General features: G+C 38.4%; 7 protein-coding genes and 1 long non-coding RNA gene across 12 annotated transcripts; 3 read left to right on the forward strand and 5 right to left on the reverse strand.

Annotated features, from left to right (window-relative positions):
- The first annotated feature begins 562 nt into the window (after window positions 1-562).
- LOC103950606 lies at window positions 563-2,004 on the forward strand. Its single transcript, XM_009361835.3, has 4 exons — window positions 563-874; window positions 1,067-1,249; window positions 1,347-1,406; window positions 1,607-2,004. The coding sequence occupies exons 1-4, from the start codon at window positions 626-628 to the stop codon at window positions 1,892-1,894; spliced, it is 780 nt and encodes a 259-aa protein (XP_009360110.2). The 5' UTR covers window positions 563-625; the 3' UTR covers window positions 1,895-2,004.
- LOC103950604 (probable glutathione S-transferase) lies at window positions 1,873-3,164 on the reverse strand. Its single transcript, XM_048587995.1, has 2 exons — window positions 2,558-3,164; window positions 1,873-2,396 (listed from the first exon to the last, which is right to left on the reverse strand). Exons 1-2 carry the CDS (start codon window positions 2,864-2,866, stop codon window positions 2,055-2,057), a joined length of 651 nt encoding a protein of 216 aa, XP_048443952.1. The 5' UTR covers window positions 2,867-3,164; the 3' UTR covers window positions 1,873-2,054.
- Window positions 2,834-3,637, forward strand: LOC125479012. Its single transcript, XR_007259738.1, has 3 exons — window positions 2,834-2,976; window positions 3,118-3,195; window positions 3,497-3,637. It is a non-coding gene; the product is annotated as an uncharacterized LOC125479012 (long non-coding RNA).
- On the reverse strand, window positions 3,455-4,635 carry LOC103950607 (glutathione S-transferase U8). Its single transcript, XM_009361836.3, has 2 exons — window positions 4,308-4,635; window positions 3,455-3,934 (listed from the first exon to the last, which is right to left on the reverse strand). Exons 1-2 carry the CDS (start codon window positions 4,614-4,616, stop codon window positions 3,569-3,571), a joined length of 675 nt encoding a protein of 224 aa, XP_009360111.2. The 5' UTR covers window positions 4,617-4,635; the 3' UTR covers window positions 3,455-3,568.
- An 810-nt stretch (window positions 4,636-5,445) lies between these two features.
- Window positions 5,446-9,384, forward strand: LOC103950608 (cyclin-dependent kinase D-3). Of its 3 annotated transcripts, none has more exons than XR_007259765.1 (8): window positions 5,446-5,738; window positions 6,323-6,621; window positions 6,719-6,827; window positions 7,333-7,458; window positions 8,082-8,317; window positions 8,405-8,716; window positions 8,866-8,996; window positions 9,096-9,384. XR_007259765.1 is itself a non-coding variant. In XM_048588068.1 (7 exons), the coding sequence occupies exons 1-7, from the start codon at window positions 5,634-5,636 to the stop codon at window positions 8,921-8,923; spliced, it is 1,245 nt and encodes a 414-aa protein (XP_048444025.1). In that variant the 5' UTR covers window positions 5,447-5,633; the 3' UTR covers window positions 8,924-9,384. The 3 variants fall into 3 exon arrangements, 1 of the variants encoding a protein (XP_048444025.1); XR_007259764.1 differs by having other exon boundaries at window positions 5,447-5,738; window positions 9,103-9,384; XM_048588068.1 differs by having other exon boundaries at window positions 5,447-5,738; window positions 8,866-9,384.
- Window positions 9,385-10,960: 1,576 nt separating this feature from the next.
- On the reverse strand, window positions 10,961-13,582 carry LOC103950609 (putative disease resistance protein RGA4). The gene has a single exon (XM_018648260.1). The coding sequence runs from the start codon at window positions 13,580-13,582 to the stop codon at window positions 10,961-10,963; it is 2,622 nt and encodes an 873-aa protein (XP_018503776.1).
- A 1,322-nt stretch (window positions 13,583-14,904) lies between these two features.
- On the reverse strand, window positions 14,905-17,948 carry LOC103950674 (protein DETOXIFICATION 16-like). The gene is made up of 6 exons (XM_048587887.1): window positions 17,867-17,948; window positions 17,035-17,574; window positions 16,807-16,931; window positions 16,644-16,700; window positions 16,410-16,514; window positions 14,905-15,201 (listed from the first exon to the last, which is right to left on the reverse strand). Exons 1-6 carry the CDS (start codon window positions 17,906-17,908, stop codon window positions 14,979-14,981), a joined length of 1,092 nt encoding a protein of 363 aa, XP_048443844.1. The 5' UTR covers window positions 17,909-17,948; the 3' UTR covers window positions 14,905-14,978.
- A 1,711-nt stretch (window positions 17,949-19,659) lies between these two features.
- On the reverse strand, window positions 19,660-24,197 carry LOC103950675. Of its 3 annotated transcripts, none has more exons than XR_007259646.1 (4): window positions 23,242-24,197; window positions 22,968-23,108; window positions 20,518-22,306; window positions 19,660-20,396 (listed from the first exon to the last, which is right to left on the reverse strand). XR_007259646.1 is itself a non-coding variant. In XM_048587603.1 (3 exons), the coding sequence occupies exon 3, from the start codon at window positions 22,268-22,270 to the stop codon at window positions 21,098-21,100; it is 1,173 nt and encodes a 390-aa protein (XP_048443560.1). In that variant the 5' UTR covers window positions 22,271-22,306; window positions 22,968-23,108; window positions 23,227-24,197; the 3' UTR covers window positions 19,660-21,097. The 3 variants fall into 3 exon arrangements, 1 of the variants encoding a protein (XP_048443560.1); XR_007259645.1 differs by having other exon boundaries at window positions 23,227-24,197; XM_048587603.1 differs by having other exon boundaries at window positions 19,660-22,306; window positions 23,227-24,197.

A 24,197-nucleotide genomic window follows, 5' to 3' on the forward strand; every position in this document is an offset into this window, starting at 1 on the left:
CCTACGATTGTGAATAGTCGTCAAGAGAAATTGAAATCTATCTATGAGTTTTTCAGATCTTCGAAAAAGTGAACTGTCGTGACGAAGCCACAGGTTAATCCTTTTTTAAAAAAAAGAAAACCACGTGACTTATCAATTCAACCTTTTGAGTTTGTGTATTTAATTTTTATTTAAAATATATAAAGGGGATTTATTAAGTTTTAAATTGGACTAGAATTGATTCGAATTCATCCTTATAAGAATCGAACTTAATATTTTTTACTTATAAAAAAAATAATGCTATATAGGCTAAATTTGGAGACTAAATTTGCAAACTAAATGATATATCACGAATAAAAATAAGTACATTTATCAACACTTAAGTAATAAACTAATTATTAACTTACATATCATTTAATTTCCAAAATTTAATTCCTTTAGCATTACTTTAAATAGAAACATCACTAATTGTCACAAAAGTGAAATGTATACGTGTCATTCATACAATTTTTCATTCTTAAATTTAAATATAATTGTTTTTTTTTTTTTTAAATAATTGATTTAAAATATAAAAAGTAAATGAATGGATGAACAAGACCCAAAGGAGCAGGAAGGAGTTGCATGGTAGCCCACAGGTGCATAGAGAATGACAGGAGCAATGGCCTCACACACAGTCACAGCAATCTCCTCCTCCTTGATTATGCCTCTCAATATTTCTCAATCATTTCTCAGACCCTCAAATCTCCCCCTCCAGATCCCACCTCAATCCAACCCCACACATCGCAATCCCATCCTCAAATTTCCCACCACTAGAACCAGAGCAACCGTTGACGGCGGCGAACAAAGCGCCACCGCCGTACCTATGCTTGTCCAGGAACCGCCGCAGCCCACCAAAGTATGCCTTTTCTCATTGTTTTCTCCTTCAGTTGCAAAAATTAGCTAAAAGCGTTTTTGTTGGATTGCATCTAGTAGAAAAGCTTAAAAAGTGCTTCTTGATTGAAGAAGCACTTCTTGGGGAAGCACATACTAGTGAAAGAAGTTATATTTTGATAATTTGATGAAGTTATGGTGTTATTGTTTGGTTAAGGAAGTGGAGGAGAGTGTGAAATTGCTGAAGAAGGCCGCAAAAACAAGACGGGTTGCGAAGGAGGAGGTTCTGTCAGCTCTATCGGTCATTGAGAAGGGAAAGCTCGACCCTTCCGGCTTTCTTAATACGCTTGGCGGAACAGAATCCCCGGGGAGAACATGGATGCTCATATTTACTGCTGAGGTTAGTATAAAGCTTTCACCTTTTCCATAACCATGTTCAATTTTTCACCTTTAATCTGAGAAATGAGAGCATTATTTGGTTTTTGTTGTATTTGCAGAAGGAATTAACGGGCGGTCGCTACTTCCCTATTACCGCAGTTCAGCGATTTGATGCTGCTGTAAGTCTTTTTATCTGTGTTTCGATCACTGGTGCCTAAATTTTGTAGTGAGTTGCCTGGATATTATTGTTGTTCAAAACTAAATAGGAGCTCTTAGAAGCTCTCATCGTTGATAACTATCGGAAAACGTAGGCATGAGTAGCATTTTCCTAGTTGCATTTCAACTTTTGAGACTAACAAATGTCTGTCGGGGTTATCAGGGAAAGAGAATTGAGAACGGAGTGTATTTTGGGCCATTTGGATGCTTAACATTTGAAGGAAGATTTTCCTGGAAGAAGAGAATACTAGCCTTCGTCTTTGAATCCATCCGGATAAAAATTGGACCTTTGAAAACCTTAGAGATCGGTCTAGGCCAGAAAGACGACAGAGAGCCTAGCACGAAGGATCCATTCTTTATATGGTTTTACATTGATGAAGAACTAGCAGTTGGCCGAGGCAAAAGTGGGGGGACTGCTTTCTGGTGCCGTTGTCGCCATGTTATAACTTAATTTCTATTTCAGTCAAATACAGATGTTGGATTCAGTTTTACGGATCATATTATACATACACATACATATATCAGGAAATATCAAGGCTATGTGATGCTTCGTTTACATTATTTTAAGCCGAATCTGGGACCATTTTATTTTAGGTGTTTCTTCTTTGGCATCATTCGGCTTTCTTGTGATCCCGGTTGTAATTGATTAGATCTTCTGCCGTTGGAATACTTCCTTTGATTATTGGAATTTCAGTGAATCTCTGTGCCCATTCATGAAGAAATGGCAACTCCTTTGTGTCAAACAGCTTTATGCCTTCAGATTCTTCTAAGAACTTGAGCCAGTTAGGTAAAGAAGCCACCACTAAGTCTAGGAAACCAATGATTTCTCCTCCGAAGAATTTCTTGCCTTCGATGAGCTTGTTCAGAACTTCGAGTGATTCTCGTGCTGCCTCCAAGGATTTCTCTTGTTCACGCCCCTTTGTACGGCTAGCAGTCCATGCACTGATCACACACTGCATTGCGTAGTGTTTGAAAAGCTCGTTAACTTCTCTTTTCAATATATGTATGTATAATTACATGTACAAGCATTCATATATACATATATATATATATATATATATAGAGAGAGAGAGAGAGAGAGAGAGAGAGTGCAGTGTGAATGTTGTTTGTTTACCGTCTCGTCAACATACTTTGCCCAAAATCGCACCATTGCTTTTTCAAATGGATCTTCTGGCAACAGTGGGTTCTCTCTCCATGTTTCATCTATGTACTCAAGGATGACAAGGGACTCTGCAACTGGTTTTTCGCCGTGCACAAGAACGGGGACTTTCTTATGGACAGGATTATACCGAAGGAGCAGGTGACTCTTGTTTCTCAAATCTTCTTCAATGTACTCGTACGCTATCCCCTTGTGCTTCAGCGCCCATTCAATTCTGCAGCAAAAAAGACTCAGAGAGGCTCCGATCACCTTAACATCTCCCATTTTGAAGTCTGCAAATTCTGAAATCGAAAGTTTTCATTCTCTTGAAGCATTGGTCTGAGCTTTATAGAGGCGGGATTTCGCTAAGCGTCACATTTCTTGCAGAGAAAGTTGTAAGTCAGTCAACTCTCTTGTTTATCACTCAAAAGTATTGTTTAGTCTTGGATGAACTTTAATCTCACCTAATGTGTTGAACTTTCAAACTAAGGATAGAATTTGTTTCTTACATCATGACCAATTGGACCCTCTTCTAGAAATGTAGTGACGTATGTGAGGCTCGTGTCGAAGAAAATTAAGCGCACGCGCACGATTGCGCTAAGTTTCGATATAAGGTTAGTTGTTTACAGCTTCTTGTAGTAATTTGCATCACTATCAGCTTCTTCTTGAATAGCAATTTTGCTATGATATGCATTTTGTACCTGCTCTGTGCGGTTTATTAAACTTGCCTAAGAACCGAGCAGCGAGTTTGGAAGATCATCTAAATTGTTCCCTCCACATCAGAAATTCGGAGTTGTTTCAATACAATGTGGTGCTGCAATGTAATGACTGTTTCGATTTAGTACATAACAGTTGTCCTGTCACGCGATAACGTTAACTGAAATGCTCTTCTCTTCGTTATTTCATTTATTGTAGCAAATACATAGATGACAACAAGACTCAATCAAACAGTAATCAGATTCGGAAGTGAAGAGATGGAGTGCGAAATCATGGTTTGTTGGCGGATGAGGAACGGATGTAACCGATCATAAATCGGAGGTAGGGGACCAATGCTTCTTTAGCCGGAATGCATTCTTCAATGAGTGGAGTGTGGATGAAATTCTGACCCCATTGGTGGAGAGACGGAAACATCTCTGCTTCAGGTATCTTGTTGCCTCCAGCTTCTTCAATAGCACTTATCCAGTGAGGCATCCATCCCAATACTACATCTAGATACCCTATTTGTTCGCCGCCGAAAAACTTCTTCCCTTCGATCTGCTTCTCAACAAGCGCTAGTGACTCTAATGCAGACTCTTTCGCCTTCTCCTGCGCTTCGCCTTCTCCCGTGCAAGCTGTCCACACTTGAAGCACAAGCTGGAACATGAGCATGTACAAGAAAATTAGTTTCAAACCCGGGAAGCTTAAGAGATTCTCTCTCTACCATATAGGATCAAACACACGACAGATTTTTCGGTATGATCAGTACACGGGATGGTACACCACGTGTTACTATACAAACGATGAGATATGTGTGCTAAAAAGTTAATAACTTTAAAAATAAAATTTCCCACAACTTCTATTAAAACATGTGGTGTACCACTTGTGTACCCGTCGCAATGAAAAATTTCTCCAAACATAGACCGTCTACACTCAAAACTGAATATGTTAACGGAGTGTTAAATTCACTAGCCGCGCACAAAAAGCATAGTTGTGTCACTTGCATACATGTGTTGCAAAAAAGGGGTACCTTTTCATCGTTGAATTTAGCCCAAAAACGAGCTGTGGCTCGGTCATATGGGTCACGAGGCAGCAACGGGTGCTCCTTCCATGTATCCTCGATGTACTCGAGGATCACAAGTGACTCGAGGACGACGTTGTCACCGTGCACGAGCACAGGCACCTTCTTGTAGATGGGGTTGTACTTGAGGAGCAGGGGACTCTTGTTTGCTAAATCTTCTAATATGAACTCATACTCCACACCCTTGAGCTTCAATGCCCACTGAATCCTAGCACAGAAAAGGCTTCCTTCTGTTGCAAACAGCTTCACGACCCCCATCTTCTACCTCCACACCTTGCAAAGTTGTGCCTCAGCAACTTTTTTTTATAGAGAGAGAGGAAAACACTCTTCGACTCGTCAGCTTCATGTGCACGTATAATATTATTGTTTTGACAATGGAGAGAGAAAAATCAAACGCTTACAAACAGAATGATCTTTTAATAGTTATAATAATTGTATGTGTTTGATCAAATTTCAACGGTCCAGATCTCCGAACTTGATGGATTTGGTGGAAGGGCTCCGAAGATGATCCCTTTTCCACAAGTTATTTTTGTCAAAATATCGACTGGATATTATCGTTTATCAACATACTATTCATTTAAACGTGAAACAAATAAAAGATTGCAAGTGTTGTTAACAACTCATTTTTACCTTCTAAATGCTTGTTAATTTTAATCATTAATCTTCTTTAATTTATTTAATTCAAGAACCAAAAATTTAAAAAGCGTTTCAGAAATAAAAAAATAGAACAACATTACCTAACATATATTAAAGCTCCTAGGAGCGAGCAGCCCTAAGTCGACCAAATAAAAAACAGGTTACCGAGGCAATATAAAAGTATCAATCATTCCGTCATGACATCATCGCTTACGCACATACGGGCACGTCGAGCGGGTAGTCGGGTCTAATGGGCTACATATCAGTGGCCCAAAGAGGTTTGGATATAATCGTGGACTTCCCTCGGCCCAAGACCAAATTGTAAAATAGAGCGAGTCTAAAGTCTAAAACACCCCCAAATAATCTTCAAAATTAAAAAGTGAACCACTCCAATTAAAAGCAGAATTAAAAAAATAAAAATAAAAAGTTAAATTGGCGTTGCTTCTACACGCTCTCTCTCTCTCTCTCTTTGGGCTTCAACGGCTTTCTCGTCTGCGCAAATTTTTAAAACCCTAAATAATTTTCCCGGAAAATTCCAAATTGTGAATGGAAGATTCACCAATAAACCTCACTTGAAAAACGTAAATTGAACAAAAATTGAACAAAAATTTCAGTGAGGTGATAAGTCGGAGAGGGACAATGGCAGAGGTCGATCTGACGAAGAAAGTGGCGGATAGGTATCTGAAGCGCGAGGTTCTTGGTGAAGGTACCTATGGAGTCGTCTACAAAGCCATCGATACGAAGGTAAAAGCCCCATCAGTCGTGGAATTTTTGTCAATTTTTGAGAATTTCTTTTGCTTTGTGTAGTCTTTCGAGTTTCTGGGTTTTGAATTTTTCGTGTTTGTGTGTGTGTCTGTGGAATTGGTTTTAGGACTTGTTTGTTTGCTGAGAAAATTGAGCTCTGAATCTGAAAATAACTTCCCCTTTTTGGATGGAATATGAATGTTTTTACGTGTGAGGGCAAAGTCCTGGGACATTATAGCTTCAAGTTTTTTTTTTTTTTTCCGAACTTTTCGCTATACGTAAATGGGTTGCAATTGGTTTTGGTGCAAACGTTGAATACTTAATCGCCTTTGAAATGGAGTTCTTTAACACAATATTGCATATACTTATGTTGTAAGAAAAAATGGAAATTGTTGTTGTGACCCATAATATGAGAATGGTTTTTCACTTTCTAAGCTACCAAATGAGCAACTAACGATTTGGTGATTTTTTTTGAAGTGGTTTAAAGTTTTCTTTTCTTTTGCTTATAACCGAATGTACCATAATAAGTTTGATGAGTGATCTCTATCGATTCTGATTTTGATTCCGAAACATTCCTTCTGCAGACGGGACAGACTGTTGCTATTAAAAAAATTCGTCTTGGGAAGCAAAAGGAAGGGGTGAATTTTACAGCACTTAGAGAAATTAAACTGCTTAAAGAGCTGAAGGATCCGAACATTATTGAGTTGATTGAAGCATTCCCGCATAAAGGAAACTTGCATCTTGTATTTGAGTTCATGGAGACGGACCTTGAAGCTGTTATACGTGACCGGAATATATTCCTATCACCAGCTGACATAAAGTCATATCTTCAGATGACTTTAAAAGGACTTGCTGTTTGCCACAAGAAATGGGTTTTACACAGGTAGTCGTTTTGCGTCTAGAAGCGTTCTTTGTAGATCCTTATTTGGTTGTTATTATTTGTCTGAGATGTGTGCTAAACTGCTAATTGTGCTTTGCAGGGATATGAAGCCTAACAACTTGTTGATAGGATCTAACGGGCAGCTTAAACTGGCAGATTTTGGTTTAGCACGTATATTTGGGAGCCCAGATCGCAGGTTCACTCATCAGGTATGTTTCTCCTTGTCTTGATGGTATTTGAGTTAGATCTCTTAACGTATAATTCTGTGCTTTTTACTGAAAGCAAACCTACTGAAGTTCCACTGCTTATCCTTTGCACTGTGAGTTTGGTTTAATGCCAGCATTCACTTGTCTCAGAAACCTCCTCTCCATGGTGGTATTGGTTGTTATACTCTTCATGGGAGAGATATAAAACAAGTCTGGTGGGTATTAGAATGAAACACTTTTGAAATGGCCTTAAGAAACTAAGACTCCTATCTTAATAATTTTCCAATAGCATGTACAACCACGAGTGTATATGACCCTTTTTACCTTAAATTATTAATAGACTGCGCTACTTTGGAAATTATGTTCAAATATCTGACAATTTGGCGAATTCCTTCAAAGTCTACAAAGATGGTGTTTAATTTATATACCACTAAAAAGTGAATTTCTTTCAATGATTTGCATGCTTTTAGGTTCAAGCTCTTTATAACACCTTAACACATATGAATAGGTCTTTGCCCGTTGGTATAGAGCACCTGAGTTGTTATTTGGCACCAAGCAATATGGACCTGGGGTAGATGTTTGGGCTGCAGCTTGTATATTCGCTGAACTTCTCCTACGCAGACCCTTTTTGCAGGTAAATCCATATTTCATAATCGTAATGAAACTCTTTTTATGTGGTACACCTTTCCATTAGCCAATGTGTTTTTGAACATTTACAAAATGCTAGTTTGTCCTATACTTCCCTGTGACTCTTACTGTTGTGGTTTTCGTTTTCTGTGCGGCTTACGTGTTCATATTTTCAAATTCTTATTACAAGTACTCGTTTCTAGCAGTGGGCAAAAAACAAAATGACTTTGTTTGATATTATTTACGCCAAAAGAAAAATCCTGTATTGGGTTATATCTTCATGAGCTCATTTTAATAGTCACCTCTAATTGTGTCTCACTTTTGAGATTTTACTTTAGTACACATTTCTGTCATTTCTTCTGAATGTTTGTCCAGTTAAAATGAAGTATGGTTCTCACTAGCTAATATTTTACTGACTTCTTTAATAAATCAATTTTGAGCACCTTTGCTGAATAGCATGAATCTGCTCACTTTTATTTGTATATCAAGTTCTAACTCGTCAGGTGATATATTGCAATGGTTTGTCATGTGTAATTCTGTTATTGCTCTCCATGGGACGTGCATAAATGAAGTTTATACTGGGTGCACCTTTTTCTAATAATATATTGGTTTCATTTGAGTATTTAATAGGGATCAAGTGATATTGATCAACTAGGAAAGATTTTTGCGGCTTTTGGGACTCCAACTCCTTCTCAGTGGCCTGATATGGTTTACCTCCCGGATTATGTGGAATACCAATATGTTCCAGCACCCCCCTTGCGTTCATTGTTTCCAGTGGCTAGTGATGATGCCCTAGATTTGTTAGCGAAGATGTTTACTTATGACCCCAAAGCTAGAATATCCGTACAGCAGGCATTAGAGCACAGGTATCATACTCTAGCTAGTCAATTGGGTATCTGCACTTTTTTGTTTTCTCTTTCCATTCTGTGTGTGATCTCTGTGGTACTCTTTAGGTACTTTACATCTGCGCCTCTTCCTACATATCCAGATAAGCTTCCTAGACCTGCTCCAAAGCGGGAGTCTAAGGGTTCAGATTTTAATCCAAATGATGGTCCTACTGTGTTATCACCTCCACGAAAATCACGGAGAGTGATGCCAGAGCGTGATGGTTTTGAAGGAAATTCACACGTTGATAAGATTGATGATCGTTTCGGTGAAGCCAGACATGCTGCTGGTGAAAATACAAGCAGGAATGAACCGGTGCCGATGTCAGTTGATTTTTCTATCTTTGGAGCAAAACCTCCAAATAGACCTACAATTAATAGGTAATCCACTTTGTTTTTTGGATTCTGGATTTAGCATCGTCTCGCTTGGAATCACGGAATCACACGTTCCATGTGTATGCCTGTTTATGTGTTTGCTGTGTGACCGAGTAGAGTGCGGATTTTTTATTGTTTTCTTTACTCTTCTGCAGTGCTGACAGAACACATCTAAAGAGGAAACTAGATCTTGAATTTCAACAGCCCGAATAAGAACATTCTATGCACAGAATCATATACCGTATTTGTTTGAAAGATGTAAGATTGCGGGTCTCACATTGATGAGGTATGTTGCTAATGTTCGAAGTATGTCTTGATACGCAGTAGTCTTCGTTTCATTTTATACATCTGCTTTCAAGGTTTTCAATGGCTTTCGTTTGTTGAGATGACAGTGGGGGAGATAACATTCGGTGATGTCGAAGATAATCATGATGCAGATAATTATGTTTGGAGGCATAAAAATAATTTGATGATATTCGAAAATTTGTACCTAGCCCATGTAAGGCTAAATTTTGAGAGCTTTTTGTGTTGTGTTGCTTCATTGTTTTCGGTGTCTAATTGTTGTGGGTAATTACTGATTGGGTGCCAACATTCATACTGTTATCGAATTTACATACGTTGTATTTTTTAAGATGAAAGGCAATGTAATGGATTCACGTTGTCTTTTTGATTCATGATGGTAGGTGTGGTGTGATTGAACATTTCAGAAAAGAATTGCACCAAGACAAAAATGGATATTGACACTAATGCTTAAAAGTGCTTATATTAGAAGCACATAGTAGAATCGCTTTCAAAATGCACTTGAAACACTTTCAGGTCACCAGAAGCGCATAAACTTAGAAGCACTTTGATGTAGAAAATACCAAGGGTCTTGAAAAGACAAGGGGTAGTAACCTGGGAATCGCTCAACTAGGGGGGATGAAATCACTCACGTTTCTACGGGGATAGAATCTGGGAATCACTCAACCAGGGGCAACTGATTCACTCACGTCGCTAATCCTAGATTCACTCGACACGATCAAGTCTCATACTTGATTTTAAGGAGGAGAAAACTCACTCTCTTCTTAGATTAACTTTAATTCACTAATTATGGAGCCCTTTAAATAGGAAATTACAAAGCATTGGTATACTAAATATTTAAGAGTAGGATAGTTACTAGGCAATTCAATTAAAAGAGAATGTCACAAGGGTTTTGAGAGATGAGAAGTCACTAAAGCCTTAAATATATTTGTTCCTCATGCATTGCATCCAAACATGTTCGAAAACGCTTAAATGCTATTAGTTATTTTAAGGACACTTCTATGCAGGCCGGTCTAGCGACACTCGGGACCATTTTGTTGAAAGAGGAACTAAGTTCAAATATCGTAGATGATAGTTGATATAAGAAAAAGTAAGCAATGAATTAGGGTCTCACTTTTTATTTTATTTTATATATATATAAGAAAATTTTGACTGTGCGAGAGAAATTTTATTGATAACGAAGAAAAAAAGTTACAGCTAGTCATCAAGGACATAAATCTAACCCATCATAATACAATAAAAAAAGATAAAAAAATACAAGAAAAAAATGGGACATAAACCTTACTCCTGTAGGATCGAAAACAATAAAAATACAAGGTAGAGGGAGGGAGGGAGTTTTTGGTTTTTTTTTTTTTTTTTTTTTTGGGGGGGTGGGGGTGGGGGGGGGGGGGTGTGGTGGAGAAGGGGGGGTGACATGAAACCTAACCCCTTTAAAGACGAACTTAAAGGTCTAAATTAAGAAAGCCAACATAGTATGAGAATAAAGTAGGATGAACCGCCAACGGAGAGGGATCTTGTCATACTAAAGTTGAAGAGGGCAAACCCTTGTTAGCAAAATTGTCCTAAAACAACATTTCCTTCGCGAAATATGTGAGAGGCATAAAAAAATTATCTTCCGAACGTGGTCCGAATAAATAGACCATTGCGTACGAAGAGGCTAGAAATGATTAAAATCAGTCGATTGGAGAACAGTAACACTATAAGAATCACTATCCAACCAAAGATAATGCTAACCAAATTTTAACCAATAATAATTGCTAATAAATCTTTAAAATAAAATAAAATTAAAAAAAAAAGAGAGAGAGAGAGAGAGAGAGTTGAGATAAGTCTCCCCTAATTGAATAAAATTTAATCAATTACTTAATAAAGTGACAGACCAATATTTGGACTTCGAATGAGAGCTACATTTAGTATTACAACAACAATACAAGGCAAATGAACAAGTGTTATCTAATCAACATTTGACGCGACAATCTCTCCATCAACTGTAACCTTGCTGACATGAACGATCTTGAACCAATCTGCACCTTCTTTTCCTTTGCATCTTTCACTCAAGTTCGGGCACCCGTCGATCTTCAGCTCTCTCAATGCACCGAGGAGATGCATCCCCTCCGGCAAGCTCGACAACTGAGGGCAGCATTCGATCACTAGATGTTCCAGCAACTTGAAGGTTTGCAGCCACTCCGGCAGTTCCTTGAGGCCCTCGCACTTCTTGATACTTAAGCTCTGTAGAGTGTTTGTAGACTCTTTAAGCCAAGGGGGAAGAGCCTCTAAATGCGAGACTGAAACCGATCGAAGATCTCGAATGCCTTCTCCCGACCTCATCAAGTCAAGATTTACGCAGTCGGAGATGGCTAAAGCCTTCAACGCTGTTAGGTTTTTCACGTCACCTGGCAATGACTCTAGACTTTGACAGTTGCTTATAACCAGCACTCGGAGGCTTGTGGGGCACCGCATCATTTCGCCGAAAGATACAAGATGACTGCAGCTGTCGACCTGTAAAAATCGAAGAGAGGTGAGGCGTTCAATTCCTTCTGGCATAACCGTCTGATTTGTTGTCAGCACCAATGTTCTGAGGTTGATCAGGTTCCCTATGTCTCTCGGCAGCTTCTTGAGTTTCTCACAATTAGTAAGTAGTAGGGTCTGCAAGTTTAGCAGCCTGCAAATGGAACCCGGAAGCTTTTGCATGCTAGGATTTTTGGACAAGTTGAGATATCTCAGGCCACTCAAGTCGCCAACAGAACCCGGCAACACCTCAAAAGTTGAACCACTAAGATCGAGCACCCGTAGGTACTTGAATTTCAGGATGCAAGATTTCAACACAGATTTGTTGGAGAATCCTACATGTCCTGGAATTGGAAATAGAATGGTCCCAACTTTCTTCAACTGAAGAAAGAACTCAGGAACTCGTTCCCCTTTCTTGGTGGGTAAGTCATCCTCTGACATTGAAACATGCCGAACCCTTTTACAAGTATCGGGGTTAGGACGGAAATTTATGGAAGAGCACTCTAGTTTTGACACTGAAATAGCTAAATCATGGACGAGATTATGCATTTTAAATACTATGAAATCAATCGAATCTTCCTCTATTTCAAATAAGAATCTCGAACCTAATTGCCTGATGTAGTCTAGGCCAATCTCTTCCAACTCTTGGTCTCCTTTAGATCTTGTTGGATTAGAGGATTGCAGGAAGCCTTGTGCCATCCATAGCGAAACCAAATCTGTACTTTGGAACACATAATCTTTTGGGAACAGTGAACAAATGGCGAAACAAGGCTTCAAGTAGGGCGGCAATGCATCGTAGCTTAACTTCAGTGCAGGTAGAATGTCTTCGTTTCCCTGGTCCAATGTCCATATGTCACTGTCTCTAACTTTGGACCAAACCTGTTTCTCCCTTTTCGAATGCAGTAGGCTCCCTAGGGTGGTTACCGCTAGAGGAACCCCTCCGCATTTATCTGCAATACTTTCCGCAATCTCCATCAAGTGTTGATAGCGTTGCTCCTCACCTTTTTGACCAAATGCCCGTCTTATAAGCAAAGACTTGCAAACCTTGAGAGGAAGACCTTTTAATTGATGCACTCTCGCAGAGCTCATAACCGAAGCAACTGATTCACTGCGAGTTGTTACGATGACTTTACTCCCCTCGGCTCCAACATTTAATAGAGCTTTCATATCAAACCACTTTGCGGATGTTACTCCGACATGAGCCTTGTCCCAAACATCGTCCAACACCAACAGAAACTGCTTATCCCTCAGAGCGTCTTGCAACTTCTTCTGCATTTGGTCTAAGCTTTCATGATCACCACAGTTTTGGTTAGTTGCTGAAGTAAGAATGTCATGAACCAATCTTTTGTGATCAAAGTGGTCCGAAACACACACCCACATTCTCATGTCGAAGTTTCTGACAACCCGATTATCATTATACACCAATTTAGCAAGAGTGGTCTTGCCTATGCCTCCTAATCCAATAATGGATATAACAGAAACATGCTCGGGGGCACCGCCAGTTGCTTCCTTCAGGTTCAAGTTCAAGAGATGGATGATAACCTGTTTCTTATCATCCTCTCTCCCAATAACATCATGTGGTTGCACAAAAGAGTGAGTCTCTCTCTTTATGTGCACAACCTGCCAATCTCCAACTCGTTCCACAAGTTGAAAACGAGATTTTTCATCGTCCATATCATCTAACCTTTCTCTAATTTCTTTGATCTTATGCCCCATATTGAAGTTAAACATGATAGGATTCCAGCGCGAAAAGAATATGCGTACCTTTCCTTTGATACTCCCGCCAGGGATCAGCATTGTCATCTGCATTTCTTGGAATGCAAACTCATCGAGCACATCATCTATGTCGTAGCAAGCATCTTTGAGCCTTCCTAACCATTGGGTTAGAAGGGGTTCCTTCCTCTGCCTTTCCTCAGCGTCCATGATCACTAGTTTGATGTCGGAAAAGGTATTCCGAAGCCTTTTTAGCTCCTCTTCGACACCCCATGCCAAGCAAACTTCTTGGTAAGCAAAGGAAGCTAGCTCTGCCATGACACTTTCGGCAATGGTAGACACAAATTCCGCCATGATGATTCCGATTTCCGAAGGAGGAAAGAGAGTTTTAGTATGTATCAATATGTAAGTTTTGATGAATGGCAATGTACCAATTTACTTGGGATTTTATAGCAACTTGGGTTTGCATCTAGAATTGCTTCTTTCAAGTTTGCGACATAAGGATTAAAGCACTCATAAGTATATATTCTTAATACCAAAAATGGAATGCTTTGAGTGAGAATATAGTACAATTGATGTTCATTTCTTGTTCTTTGCTAATTCCATCCTCATTCTTTGGTAAAAACCTCAAACAATCGTTGTTTTGATCGAATTTGGGAGATGCTATTCTTGTTCATAAACCGAAAAAGAAAACGCATATTTTGAATCGTTTTAGCAAAAATGAATTCCTTGTAGGATAGGAATATATTCTTGAATTTCTTCGTAAGCAACAAAGATTTTATTCTGCCTAATTGCAGTTTACAATTTTAACTAACTTCATGATACTGTACCAAATTGGGTTTGCATCTAGAATTGCTTCTTTCAAGTGTGCAACATAAGGATTAAAGCACTCAAAGTATATATTCTTAATACCAAAAATGGAATGCTTTGAGTGAGAATATAGTACAATTGATGTTCATTTCTTGTTCTTTGCTAATTCCATCCTCATTCTTTGGTAAAAACCGCAAGCAATCATTGTTTTGATCGAATTTGGGAGATGTTATTCTTGTTCATAAACCGAAAAGAAAACGCATATTTTGAATCGTTTTAGCAAAAATGAATTCCTTGTAGGATAGGAGTATATTCTTGAATTTCTTTGTAAGCAAGAAAGATTTTATTCTGCCTAATTGCACTTTACAATTTTAACTACATGATATTGTACCAAATTGAACCATGTATTAATCAGCTGCATCTTCAAGCCTCAGTATCCACTGCCAGTAATGGTGATAAAGACCGTAAAACTGAGAAGTACAATTGTCAAGCATATCGTGTTGCACCACCTTTGACACTGGCAAGAATTTTCCAAGGTGTATTCGTTACACGTTAGCACCTAGTATACGTGGAATCTATTGTCAATCGTAGTTCAGCTTCATGACACTATGTCCACATGAACTATTGAGTTGGACGCTCTTTCTGTAGCTTTAATTGCCTAACCAAAACCGACAATATATTAGAAATAATCACACATGACGAAGAGGAAAAGTATAATTTGTGTTTCGATCGATAGATTGATTGATTGCCTGATAGAGCAAGAGGGAATGCGACCTCTTTCTCATAGTTTGTGCGTATGGTTACGATAAGAAGCAACAACACTTGCACAATTAGTGCACAGATGATCCCCAGCCAAAGCCCCTATTCAAAACAGTTTGACAGACAAAAGTTATATAGAAGGGAAGGAAAAGAAGAAAACCTAAAAACCCTTTTCTCTCGGTCATTTTTTTCTCTTTACCTTTCCACCAATGTGAAAGACGAAAGCCATCAAAATAGCCGAAGGAATTCCAACTAAGTAGTATGGCCCGAGATTAACATATGTTCCAATCTTCTGCCACCCACATCCTCTGGCAGTACCCGAAAGAACACACTGGAGGGCGTCTATAAAGTGGGATGTTGCAAGTATAGGCATCATGGTTGCGACATAAGTATATAACTTTTGTCTATATAAGTACATAAGTACATAAGTTTGCGACATAAGTACATAAGTTTGCGACATAAGTACATAAGTTTGCCACATAAGGATTAAAGCACTCATAAGTATATATTCTTAATACCAAAAATGGAATGCTTTGAGTGAGAATATAGTACAATTGATGTTCATTTCTTGTTCTTTGCTAATTCCATCCTCATTCTTTGGTAAAAACCGCAAGCAATCATTGTTTTGATCGAATTTGGGAGATGTTATTCTTGTTCATAAACCGAAAAGAAAACGCATATTTTGAATCGTTTTAGCAAAAATGAACTCCTTGTAGGATAGGAGTATATTCTTGAATTTCTTTGTAAGCAAGAAAGATTTTATTCTGCCTAATTGCAGTTTACAATTTTAACTACATGATATTGTACCAAATTGAACCATGTATTAATCAGCTGCATCTTCAAGCCTCAGTATCCACTGCCAGTAATGGTGATAAAGACCGTAAAACTGAGAAGTACAATTGTCAAGCATATCGTGTTGCACCACCTTTGACACTGGCAAGAATTTTCCAAGGTGTATTCGTTACACGTTAGCACCTAGTATACGTGGAATCTATTGTCAATCGTAGTTCAGCTTCATGACACTATGTCCACATGAACTGTTGAGTTGGACACTCTTTCTGTAGCTTTAATTGCCTAACCAAAACCGACAATATATTAGAAATAATCACACATGACGAAGAGGAAAAGTATAATTTGTGTTTCAATCGATAGATTGATTGATTGACTGATAGAGCAAGAGGGAATGCGACCTCTTTCTCATAGTTTGTGCATATGGTTACGATAAGAAGCAACAACACTTGCACAACCAGTGCACAGATGATCCCCAGCCAAAGCCCCTATTCAAAACAGTTTGACAGACAAAAGTTATATAGAAGGGAAGGAAAAGAAGAAAACCGAAAACCCCTTTTCTCTCGGTCATTTTTTTCTCTTTACCTTTCCACCAATGTGAAAGACGAAAGCCATCAAAATAGCCGAAGGAATTCCAACTAAGTAGTACGGCCCGACATTAACATATGTTCCAATCTTCTGCCACCCACATCCTCTGGCAGTGCCCGAAAGAACACACTGGAGGGCGTCTATAAAGTGGGATGTTGCAAGTATAGGCACAATCAACAACTTCTGTTTCGTTGCTACAAGCGTAGCCCCAGAAGTTGCATATCAGTATCAGGACCGATCCCACCATACACCCTCGGTAATGGCCATGACTAACACAACACAGACCGCTAAGCGCGCTGTTTCTGGACGTCCTGCTCCTAATTCATTGGAGACACGAGTGCTGCAAATCTTAGAAACAAGACAGAGAAGTAAGCCCACACTTTAATCTCAATGTGTCAGAAAGTATTGCCATGAAAAATTTAAGAGCTTATTGACTTTATAGTTTTAGGAGTGTCATAACATAGCTCACCTCACAGCAGAACTGAGTCCGAAAGTGAACATCCAAACCATTGCCGCTGTATTCAAACTGGAAATTGATGCATTTGATAAGTAACAACGTTAAAAGTGCAGGATATATCATAGTCTAAAACACGTAAGCTATGGAAGAATGATCATCACGGTCAAGAACTAACCTGACAGAAAGCACTGAGGTTTCCAACTCTGGGTTTGGAAGAAGACCGGATAGAAGAACGATCATTTCAAATGACCACATTTCCAAGTTGTTACAACTCATGGTCAACTGCATTAGCATCTTAGCCTCTCATACAACAGATCTTAGTAGTACACAAAATAACACAAAATAAGGTAGGTACCAACATTGTGAAACGTCAAAAAAAATATAAATAAGTAAATTACCAAACCATGACGGCTGAAGGAACAGCAAGCCTAATGAATGTAGTAACGTTGTGAAAGGCCTCCTTTGAAAAGCCTGTCCAAGTTTTCGCACATGACGGAGAGAACTTGACATAAAGAGCCAATAATAACACATTGATCCAAAAGGAGATTGAATATGCCAGGGCAGCTCCCCTGCCTCCAAGTCCGGATTTAAACACGAGAACCCAACAGAGTGGGATGTGAAGTAAAGCTGAAACCACAGAGCTCAGCATCATCGGGAACACTATGTTTTGAGTTTGTAAGAATCTCACGAGGCACCGGAGGAGTCCGTATGCAAAAAGGGAAGGGATCGTGAATCGTGCAAATTCCCCAGCTTCTGCTGCAATGGCAGCATTTTGGCCTAGAGCTATTACGATTGTTTTTGTGTTTGCGGAAATGATGGCAAGAGGTATGCAAACAAGTGAAAGAACAAGCATTGCTCTCTGCATATGTATGCCCATCAGACGGTGCTGCTTTGCACTATAGCACTGGCCGGATAATGTGTCCAGTGCGCTTGACATGCCCATCTGTTTGAATCAAAAACAGGAAAGATTATCAGAAACTTATAGAAAGATCAACTGGTTTCAACTTGGAAAAAGGGTTGTAACTTCAACACAAAGTTGCAAACCCTAGTATCCATAAAGCTGAATGGGGGTGTTAGTTCAGTGATGACCTAAAAAGTATGGGCGGTTCGGACAATCATATTATAATTATGTGTAGTGGCCTAAAGGGTGCGTACTATGTAGTATTAACTTACTAACTGGTAAGCGCTTAAGCAATATTGAACCAATAATCATAGGAGAGGGGAGGCAAGCTTACCAACAAGCTGAAACCGGTGACGGCAGTGAAGGAAAGGGCCATGGTAGCGCCGGAGAGAGATTTATCTTCTTGTCTGCGAATAACGTACCTTGATTTAAAAAAAAAAAAAAAAAAAACTACAATCAAAATTATAGTCTTTATCTATTTAGATACAAAAAATCATTCGAATTGGAGGCCATTTAATCATCTGTATATATCAAATAAATAGACTTATTGAATATATTACTTAGTACTACAATATCGATTTGTTTTATAGATTTGAATAATTAAATGATATTCGATTGAAATGATTTTTTGTATATATTGTCTTCAAATGAAGATTAAAACATTAAATAGTCCATATTATGAAATTTATACCATCAAATACTTTATTCGGAACCATAAAAAAATTAATCTTCATTTGATCTTGGTGTATAATTATTATTTGAACTTTTTAGTAGAAGTTGTCAAATTTCTACGACGTCTTGGGGTTCAATAGCTTCAATCGGTGTATCATTGTACTTTGGTCGAAGTCTCGACAAAATCACGAACAAAAAAAATTATGTCTGAATTTGTCACTGTAAAGAACAAAAAGATTATCGATCTCGTCCACACCGAAACATAAACACCAACTAGAAGAACTAAAACACACAATCGACAAGAACCACACAGCTCTTGTAGGCAACCCTGTGAACCACAAATGTTTCATAACTGTAAATGAAAAAGAAAGAAGAAGATGGATGAAACGCGGAAACAAATAGACGAACACAGTATTGGTCAACGACCTAACTCAATATAATACTTAAGCAGAAAAATAATTAAAATTGGTTAATGACCTAACTCACATTTGCACATTTTATTTTTTTTAACATTACGTCTGTGAGTGTGGTGGCCTATATGACTGCCGCACACAAGAACTCCTCCTAATATCCCCTCCTTGAAGTGGAATCAAGTTATAAAGGCTCCAGACACGACAAATGTGCAGCTTCATTTTGTATTCTTTCACAGGGCCTGATTGTTGGGTTTTCACTTGAGATTAAATGGTTGGACTTAGTTTCTCATGCAAATGTCCCCAAACCATGGACTTTGGGTTCTACTTGGCCCATAAAAATGGACGGGTTCTAAACGTTGATGGTCTGTAGAGACAAATAAGCCCAACTACCAAAAGTTTTATACGATGATAAGAAATATAATTACATAATGGATGTCGAGTTCTTGAAGAAGGAGAAGAAGAAGAACTTGTTGAAAACAACGATGAAAACTTGTGACGGATTGATGTAGAACAAATGGCAGAATGGATCGAGGAGGAGATGGACTGTCAGAAGACAAAGAGGCACAATCATAAAAGAGGTGTTATTTTCCCATAAAAGTGGTTTAAGCCATTTTTCACAGAAATTCGTTAAAACAATTCTCCCACAAAAGTGGCTTAAGCCATCTTTTGCAGAAAGTCATCAAAACAGCAGTCTACTAATAAATGGAGTCTTTTGGGGTTTCAAGGGCTATATTATATGTCAGTTATTTTCATTTTAATTTCCTAAGTCTTTTGAGTTTTCTAAGAGGTTGTAAAAGGCTTATTTAAGCCATGGCTTTGTAATCCTCTTTTCACCTTTCAATCAATTAATCAAATAATCCTTTGGGATTTCTATCAAACTGGTGGACTCCAATAACTTTGTTCTACAAGGGATTACGCTGGTAACCCTTTCCTTGCTTTGTGCTGTGTCAAGGATTTAAATTTATGTATATCAACATATATATATATATATATATATGTGTGTGTGTGTGTGTGTCTATCTATACTTCAAAAAAAAAAAAATACTTGTATTAGGAATAAAATATTAATAAATTACAAAATAGAAGTACAAGAATATATAAAGTACTATGATTTATTGAAAATAAAATAAGGTGAAAAAGTTAAGCATATAATCATAATAAGTGTTCTTGGATATTACATGTATCCAATAAGTTTGCAATTCAAAAACACATAAAATGCAAAATGAAAGGAATAAAAAGATATATAATAATATAAGATACTTGTAAAGTTGTAAAGTTAGGCCTCAATCTCTTCTTCTCCATATCCCTTGAAGACTTTCTCCAACTCAAACTCAACTTCCTCATCATCTCCTTCTTCTTCCATGTCTTCATCTGATACAAAATCTTCTTCATAAAGTTCTCTTACTTCAACATTTCTATAACTCCTCCTATGAAGTATCCACCTCTAATGCCTCTGCATCCATTCCCAAATCAAGCTCAACTTCTTCATCACCACCCTCCACAATCCATCCTTGCACCATACTAGCTTCACTAGCAAGTAGTATATCCATTTTCTTCTCATTTTCTTTTTTCTTCTTGGTCATGATCTTTGCATTGTATTGGACATAGACCAAATTATTTAACATTGTTGTATCTAGGCTATTCCTTTTCTTTGTATGTATCCCCTCAAAAGTGCTCCAATTTCTCTCACACCCGGATGAACTTGTAGTCAATGAGAGAATCTTTATAGCAATTCTTTACAAATTAGGTACACGATTACCATACGTACACCACCATGAAACTAAAGAAGCACAAAGTACACAATTAGAATTAGACTAGTAAATAAAAACAGTTAGACTAGTAAAGAAAAATAATTAGTTTTGGAAAGTTATTAATAAGTAAGAGTATATGAATATTCATACTTGGATCATAGTTGTCATCATTCTCTATGCATCCAATCTCGGCCAAATGTCTTCCAAATCCACCCTCTTTTTTCTTATACTTTGGCATCTCTATATTTATTACTTGATTTTGGACTTCATAGTTGTCAGGGAAGAAATTCTCAACACAAGTAAACATGGCGTCCATGACAAGTGGATCATGTTGAATGCTTTGATCTTTGAAGAAGTAATAAGGGTTCAAGAAGTTAGCCACCAAATGTAATGGTCCATCAAGCCGATCATGAGCTTTTTCATCAATAATTTGTAGAATTTGTCTATAGTTGGCCTCATTATTTTTTAATGCCTCTTTAATCTCATTCCTTGCTTTTTGTAGCTCTTCGTACAAAAACCCCATTGAGGGTTTTTTGCCACCATCCACAAGTCGAAGCACCTTAAATAAAGGTTCAAACACCTTCAAGCAAAGTGAGACCCCTTCCCAAAAATGTGCACTCACCATGATAGCATATGCCATTTTAACCTTTGTACTCTTGGAATGTTTGCATTGTTCCCATTCATCACTAAAACCCATAATCATCAAGTCCTTTCTCTTATCACTCAAGCTTTACAAAGTTAGGAAAGAAGTTGCAAATCTAGTAATCCCGGGCCTCACTATGTCTCTTTTCTTCGTATACTTCCTCATTAACGCCAATGTTTTATGATGTGCATAAATGAAGATAGTAAAAGCTTTTGCCTTGTCGATCACTCTTTTGAACCTAGGTAGACACCCAATTCCTTGAATCATGAGGTTCAAAGTGTGAGTGGCACATGATGTCCAAAACATGTTTGGCCTCTTCAACTTCATCATGTTAGCCGCTACCATGTTGTTAGAAGCACTGTCGATCACCACTTGAACTACGTTTAATGGCCCAACTTCTTCAATACACTTGTCAACATATTCTAAGATGTACTCCCCGGTGTGTGTCTCGGTCGAGCATTCCTTGGAAGAAAGAAATACCGTACCTTTCTTGCAATTAACACACAAATTCATTTTGCTTCTTCCATTTTTTTCACTCCAAGCATTGGTCATAATTGAGCAACCATTCAGAGCCCACTCTTCTTCATGCTTCTTAAGTGAATTTTTGACTTTCTCCACCTGTTCTTTCAACAATGGTTCCCTTAAATCATATTGGGTTAGAGGTTGATAACCCATACCAAATTGACCAACTGCTTCCAAAAAAAGTTTAAAGTTATCATTATCAATAACATGAAAAGGGATACCGGCTTCATACACCCATCGAGCTAAATATTGATTCACTTGATGTGTTCTATGCTTCCAAATTGCATCATTGATATTTTGTTGTTGCGTCCCTTTGCTTCCGTCATTTGAGGAACCGAGATTGATAGTGAATGCAAACTTATCCATAGGCCCAAGAGTGCACGGGCTTTTCCTTGACCCAACAACTTTAATGTCTTCTTCTTCTTCAATATGTTTAAGTTGAACATTTCCCCTCACATTCTCATTATGCTTACTTCTTTCATTCTTCTTATTTTTTGCCTCTTCTAATGTGGCTCTCCATTTTGCTTTATCCTCGTCCAAAGACTTTGAGCACCCGGCTACATTTCCCTTGATGTTGGCAATGTGTTGTTTCATTCTATATACTCCATCACTAATTGTTTTCTTACACAACTTACATTGCACCTTATCTAAGTTTGTAGGATTCACCAAGACCCCATACTCCCATGCCACATCGTCTAAAGCACGCTTTAACGAACTATTTAATTGAGAGGACGACATTGTATTAGATACTTCAGAAGATACACTGCCCGTTATCTACAGATAAAACCACATCACATTAACTTATGTTCCAAATTCTTATATAATTTATCTTGCACTCATCACATCCCTAATATACTCCAAAATAAAATTATAGAAGGATAGGACTAGCAGACTTGCAGTCATGCAATTATGCAATTGTATAATTGCTGATGCTGATACATACAGAAACACAAATTAACAAACAGATAGATCACGAAACAAAAACGACATAAGCTAACTTATGGAAACAAAGTACCCGAGACTGAGAACTAACAAGAACAATAACAACAACAAAACTTTATTCCACTAAGTAAGATCGACTGTATGAATTCTAAAATTTCGTTACGCTAAGTTTTGCGTCAAAGTTCTAATATCAACACTAAGAAAAAGACTCTGATAATTGGAGCATTTATATACACATAGTACAGTCCAAACACAGTACCAGTTCCAACATCAATAAAATTCAAACAAATTTGTACCATACTAGACTAACTGCATAACTATCAAGGCTCCATCTCGACATTAACAAAATGCTCGGCTCCTCGAGCAACACACTAGACGTAGAAATTTGCAGTGATCAAAGTCGTCCATGAAATTGTATTATTGCAGGCAGCACTACTGTAAGTCTGTAATGCAGTGCTCTTTCACAATTTGACAGAGAAGGGGAGAGACTTACAGATGGAGTCAGAGACTCGGAGAATATGAAATTGGAGAGGAGAGGAGACTGAACGAAATTGCAGTGCGCAGAGCCGGAGCCTCAGATCAGATGCGAGATGATGGTGAACCGTGGATTGGTGCAATTGGATTAGCTTTTGTTCTGCAAAGCGATACAGAAGCTAAGGTTACCATTAAACAAATGGTCCAAGTAAAAAATCTACCAAATGGAACATGGGTTTCTATGAATCGGTGATGCAGATGCTAAGGTTACCACGTACCAGATTGTGACTAACCAGAGATGAAGAGACGGCCAGCGATGAAGTAGCAGAGCAGAGCACAAGCGACGGCGAGCCGCGAGAGAGAACTCGGAAGAAATTAGGGTTGTCAATGTGTCTGAGTCTGTGCACAGCGAGAAAGACAACCGACGCGAAAAATAGACCCAATCAAATTAAGTTTTAATTAAACAAAAATTCAAACCGCCTAGCTCTGCCTAACGCCGCCTAGACCGCCTAGGGCGCCTAGCGGCCGCCTAGGTGGCCGCCTAAAGCATCACCGATTTTCGTCACTGTTCTGGCCTAATGAGCGTTTCTTAAGAAAAACTTATTCACTAAAGAGGGCCAATGCAACCAGAATCAGAGGTGGTGGCCGGCGTAAAAAGCCCCAGCTTCTCATCATATCGAGAAGGAGCACCAGGTGTTTCACCAATCCGAGACAAATTACTAAGATGGCTAGAAGTTTGGGCGACAAGGTAAATGATACGAACGCTGGTAGGAACATGTCAAGGATTGCAGAAGCTGTGAACTTTTGTGATGTGTTATTGGGGGGGTTCATGGAGCTGCCCTCACAAACATTATGTTCCTCCCTGAAAATGCAGCTCTTGTCCAAATACTTCCGCTCGAATGGATTGCAACAAACTACTTCGGAGAGCCTTGGAGGGATATGAAGATCGAGTATTTGGAATATAAGATCAACAGCAATGAGAGCACGCTGAAAATTGACCCGAATAAGAATGGAATGCAAGGATGGCAAGCCTTCAAGTAAACTTATCTGAATGCACAAAATGTAAACGCTTAACGTCGAAAGGTTTAGAACCAGTTTGAATAAATCCCTTGAACTTCTGCATCAGTAAGCCATCCCATTGTTGAGTATTTGCGAGGTACTTATAGGTTATTTGTTCATGAACATTTACACTTGCACCTGAAGACCCGAGTTCTTTCCCCATCTCCCAATATCGTTTGTTTCAATTTAG

This window comes from the organism of the source record quoted next, unplaced genomic scaffold, assembly GCF_019419815.1.
Source record: "Pyrus x bretschneideri cultivar Hongxiangsu unplaced genomic scaffold, Pyrus_bretschneideri_v1 Contig27, whole genome shotgun sequence".
Classification (NCBI taxonomy): domain Eukaryota; kingdom Viridiplantae; phylum Streptophyta; class Magnoliopsida; order Rosales; family Rosaceae; genus Pyrus; species Pyrus x bretschneideri.

Bases quoted from the DNA above. Each gene is read 5' to 3' on its own strand.
- LOC103950608 (XM_048588068.1), top strand. From the start codon at position 5,634: ATGGCAGAGGTCGATCTGACGAAGAAAGTGGCGGATAGGTATCTGAAG. The intron at 6,622-6,718 runs GTAGTCGTTTTG...TGTGCTTTGCAG, and splicing joins AAGAAATGGGTTTTACACAG to GGATATGAAGCCTAACAACT. The intron at 7,459-8,081 runs GTAAATCCATAT...AGTATTTAATAG, and splicing joins TACGCAGACCCTTTTTGCAG to GGATCAAGTGATATTGATCA.
- LOC103950675 (XM_048587603.1), bottom strand. From the start codon at position 22,270: ATGTCGTCCTCTCAATTAAATAGTTCGTTAAAGCGTGCTTTAGACGAT.
- LOC103950609 (XM_018648260.1), bottom strand. From the start codon at position 13,582: ATGGCGGAATTTGTGTCTACCATTGCCGAAAGTGTCATGGCAGAGCTA.
- LOC103950674 (XM_048587887.1), bottom strand. From the start codon at position 17,908: ATGGCCCTTTCCTTCACTGCCGTCACCGGTTTCAGCTTGTTG. The intron at 17,575-17,866 runs GTAAGCTTGCCT...TGATTCAAACAG, and splicing joins TCACCGGTTTCAGCTTGTTG to ATGGGCATGTCAAGCGCACT. The intron at 15,202-16,409 runs GTCCTGATACTG...GTACTTATATAG, and splicing joins GAGGGTGTATGGTGGGATCG to ACAAAAGTTATATACTTATG.
- LOC103950606 (XM_009361835.3), top strand. From the start codon at position 626: ATGACAGGAGCAATGGCCTCACACACAGTCACAGCAATCTCCTCCTCC. The intron at 1,250-1,346 runs GTTAGTATAAAG...TTGTATTTGCAG, and splicing joins TGCTCATATTTACTGCTGAG to AAGGAATTAACGGGCGGTCG. The intron at 1,407-1,606 runs GTAAGTCTTTTT...CGGGGTTATCAG, and splicing joins TTCAGCGATTTGATGCTGCT to GGAAAGAGAATTGAGAACGG.
- LOC103950604 (XM_048587995.1), bottom strand. From the start codon at position 2,866: ATGGGAGATGTTAAGGTGATCGGAGCCTCTCTGAGTCTTTTTTGCTGC. The intron at 2,397-2,557 runs GTAAACAAACAA...TACGCAATGCAG, and splicing joins CAAAGTATGTTGACGAGACG to TGTGTGATCAGTGCATGGAC.
- LOC103950607 (XM_009361836.3), bottom strand. From the start codon at position 4,616: ATGGGGGTCGTGAAGCTGTTTGCAACAGAAGGAAGCCTTTTCTGTGCT. The intron at 3,935-4,307 runs GTACCCCTTTTT...CTCATGTTCCAG, and splicing joins CTAAATTCAACGATGAAAAG to CTTGTGCTTCAAGTGTGGAC.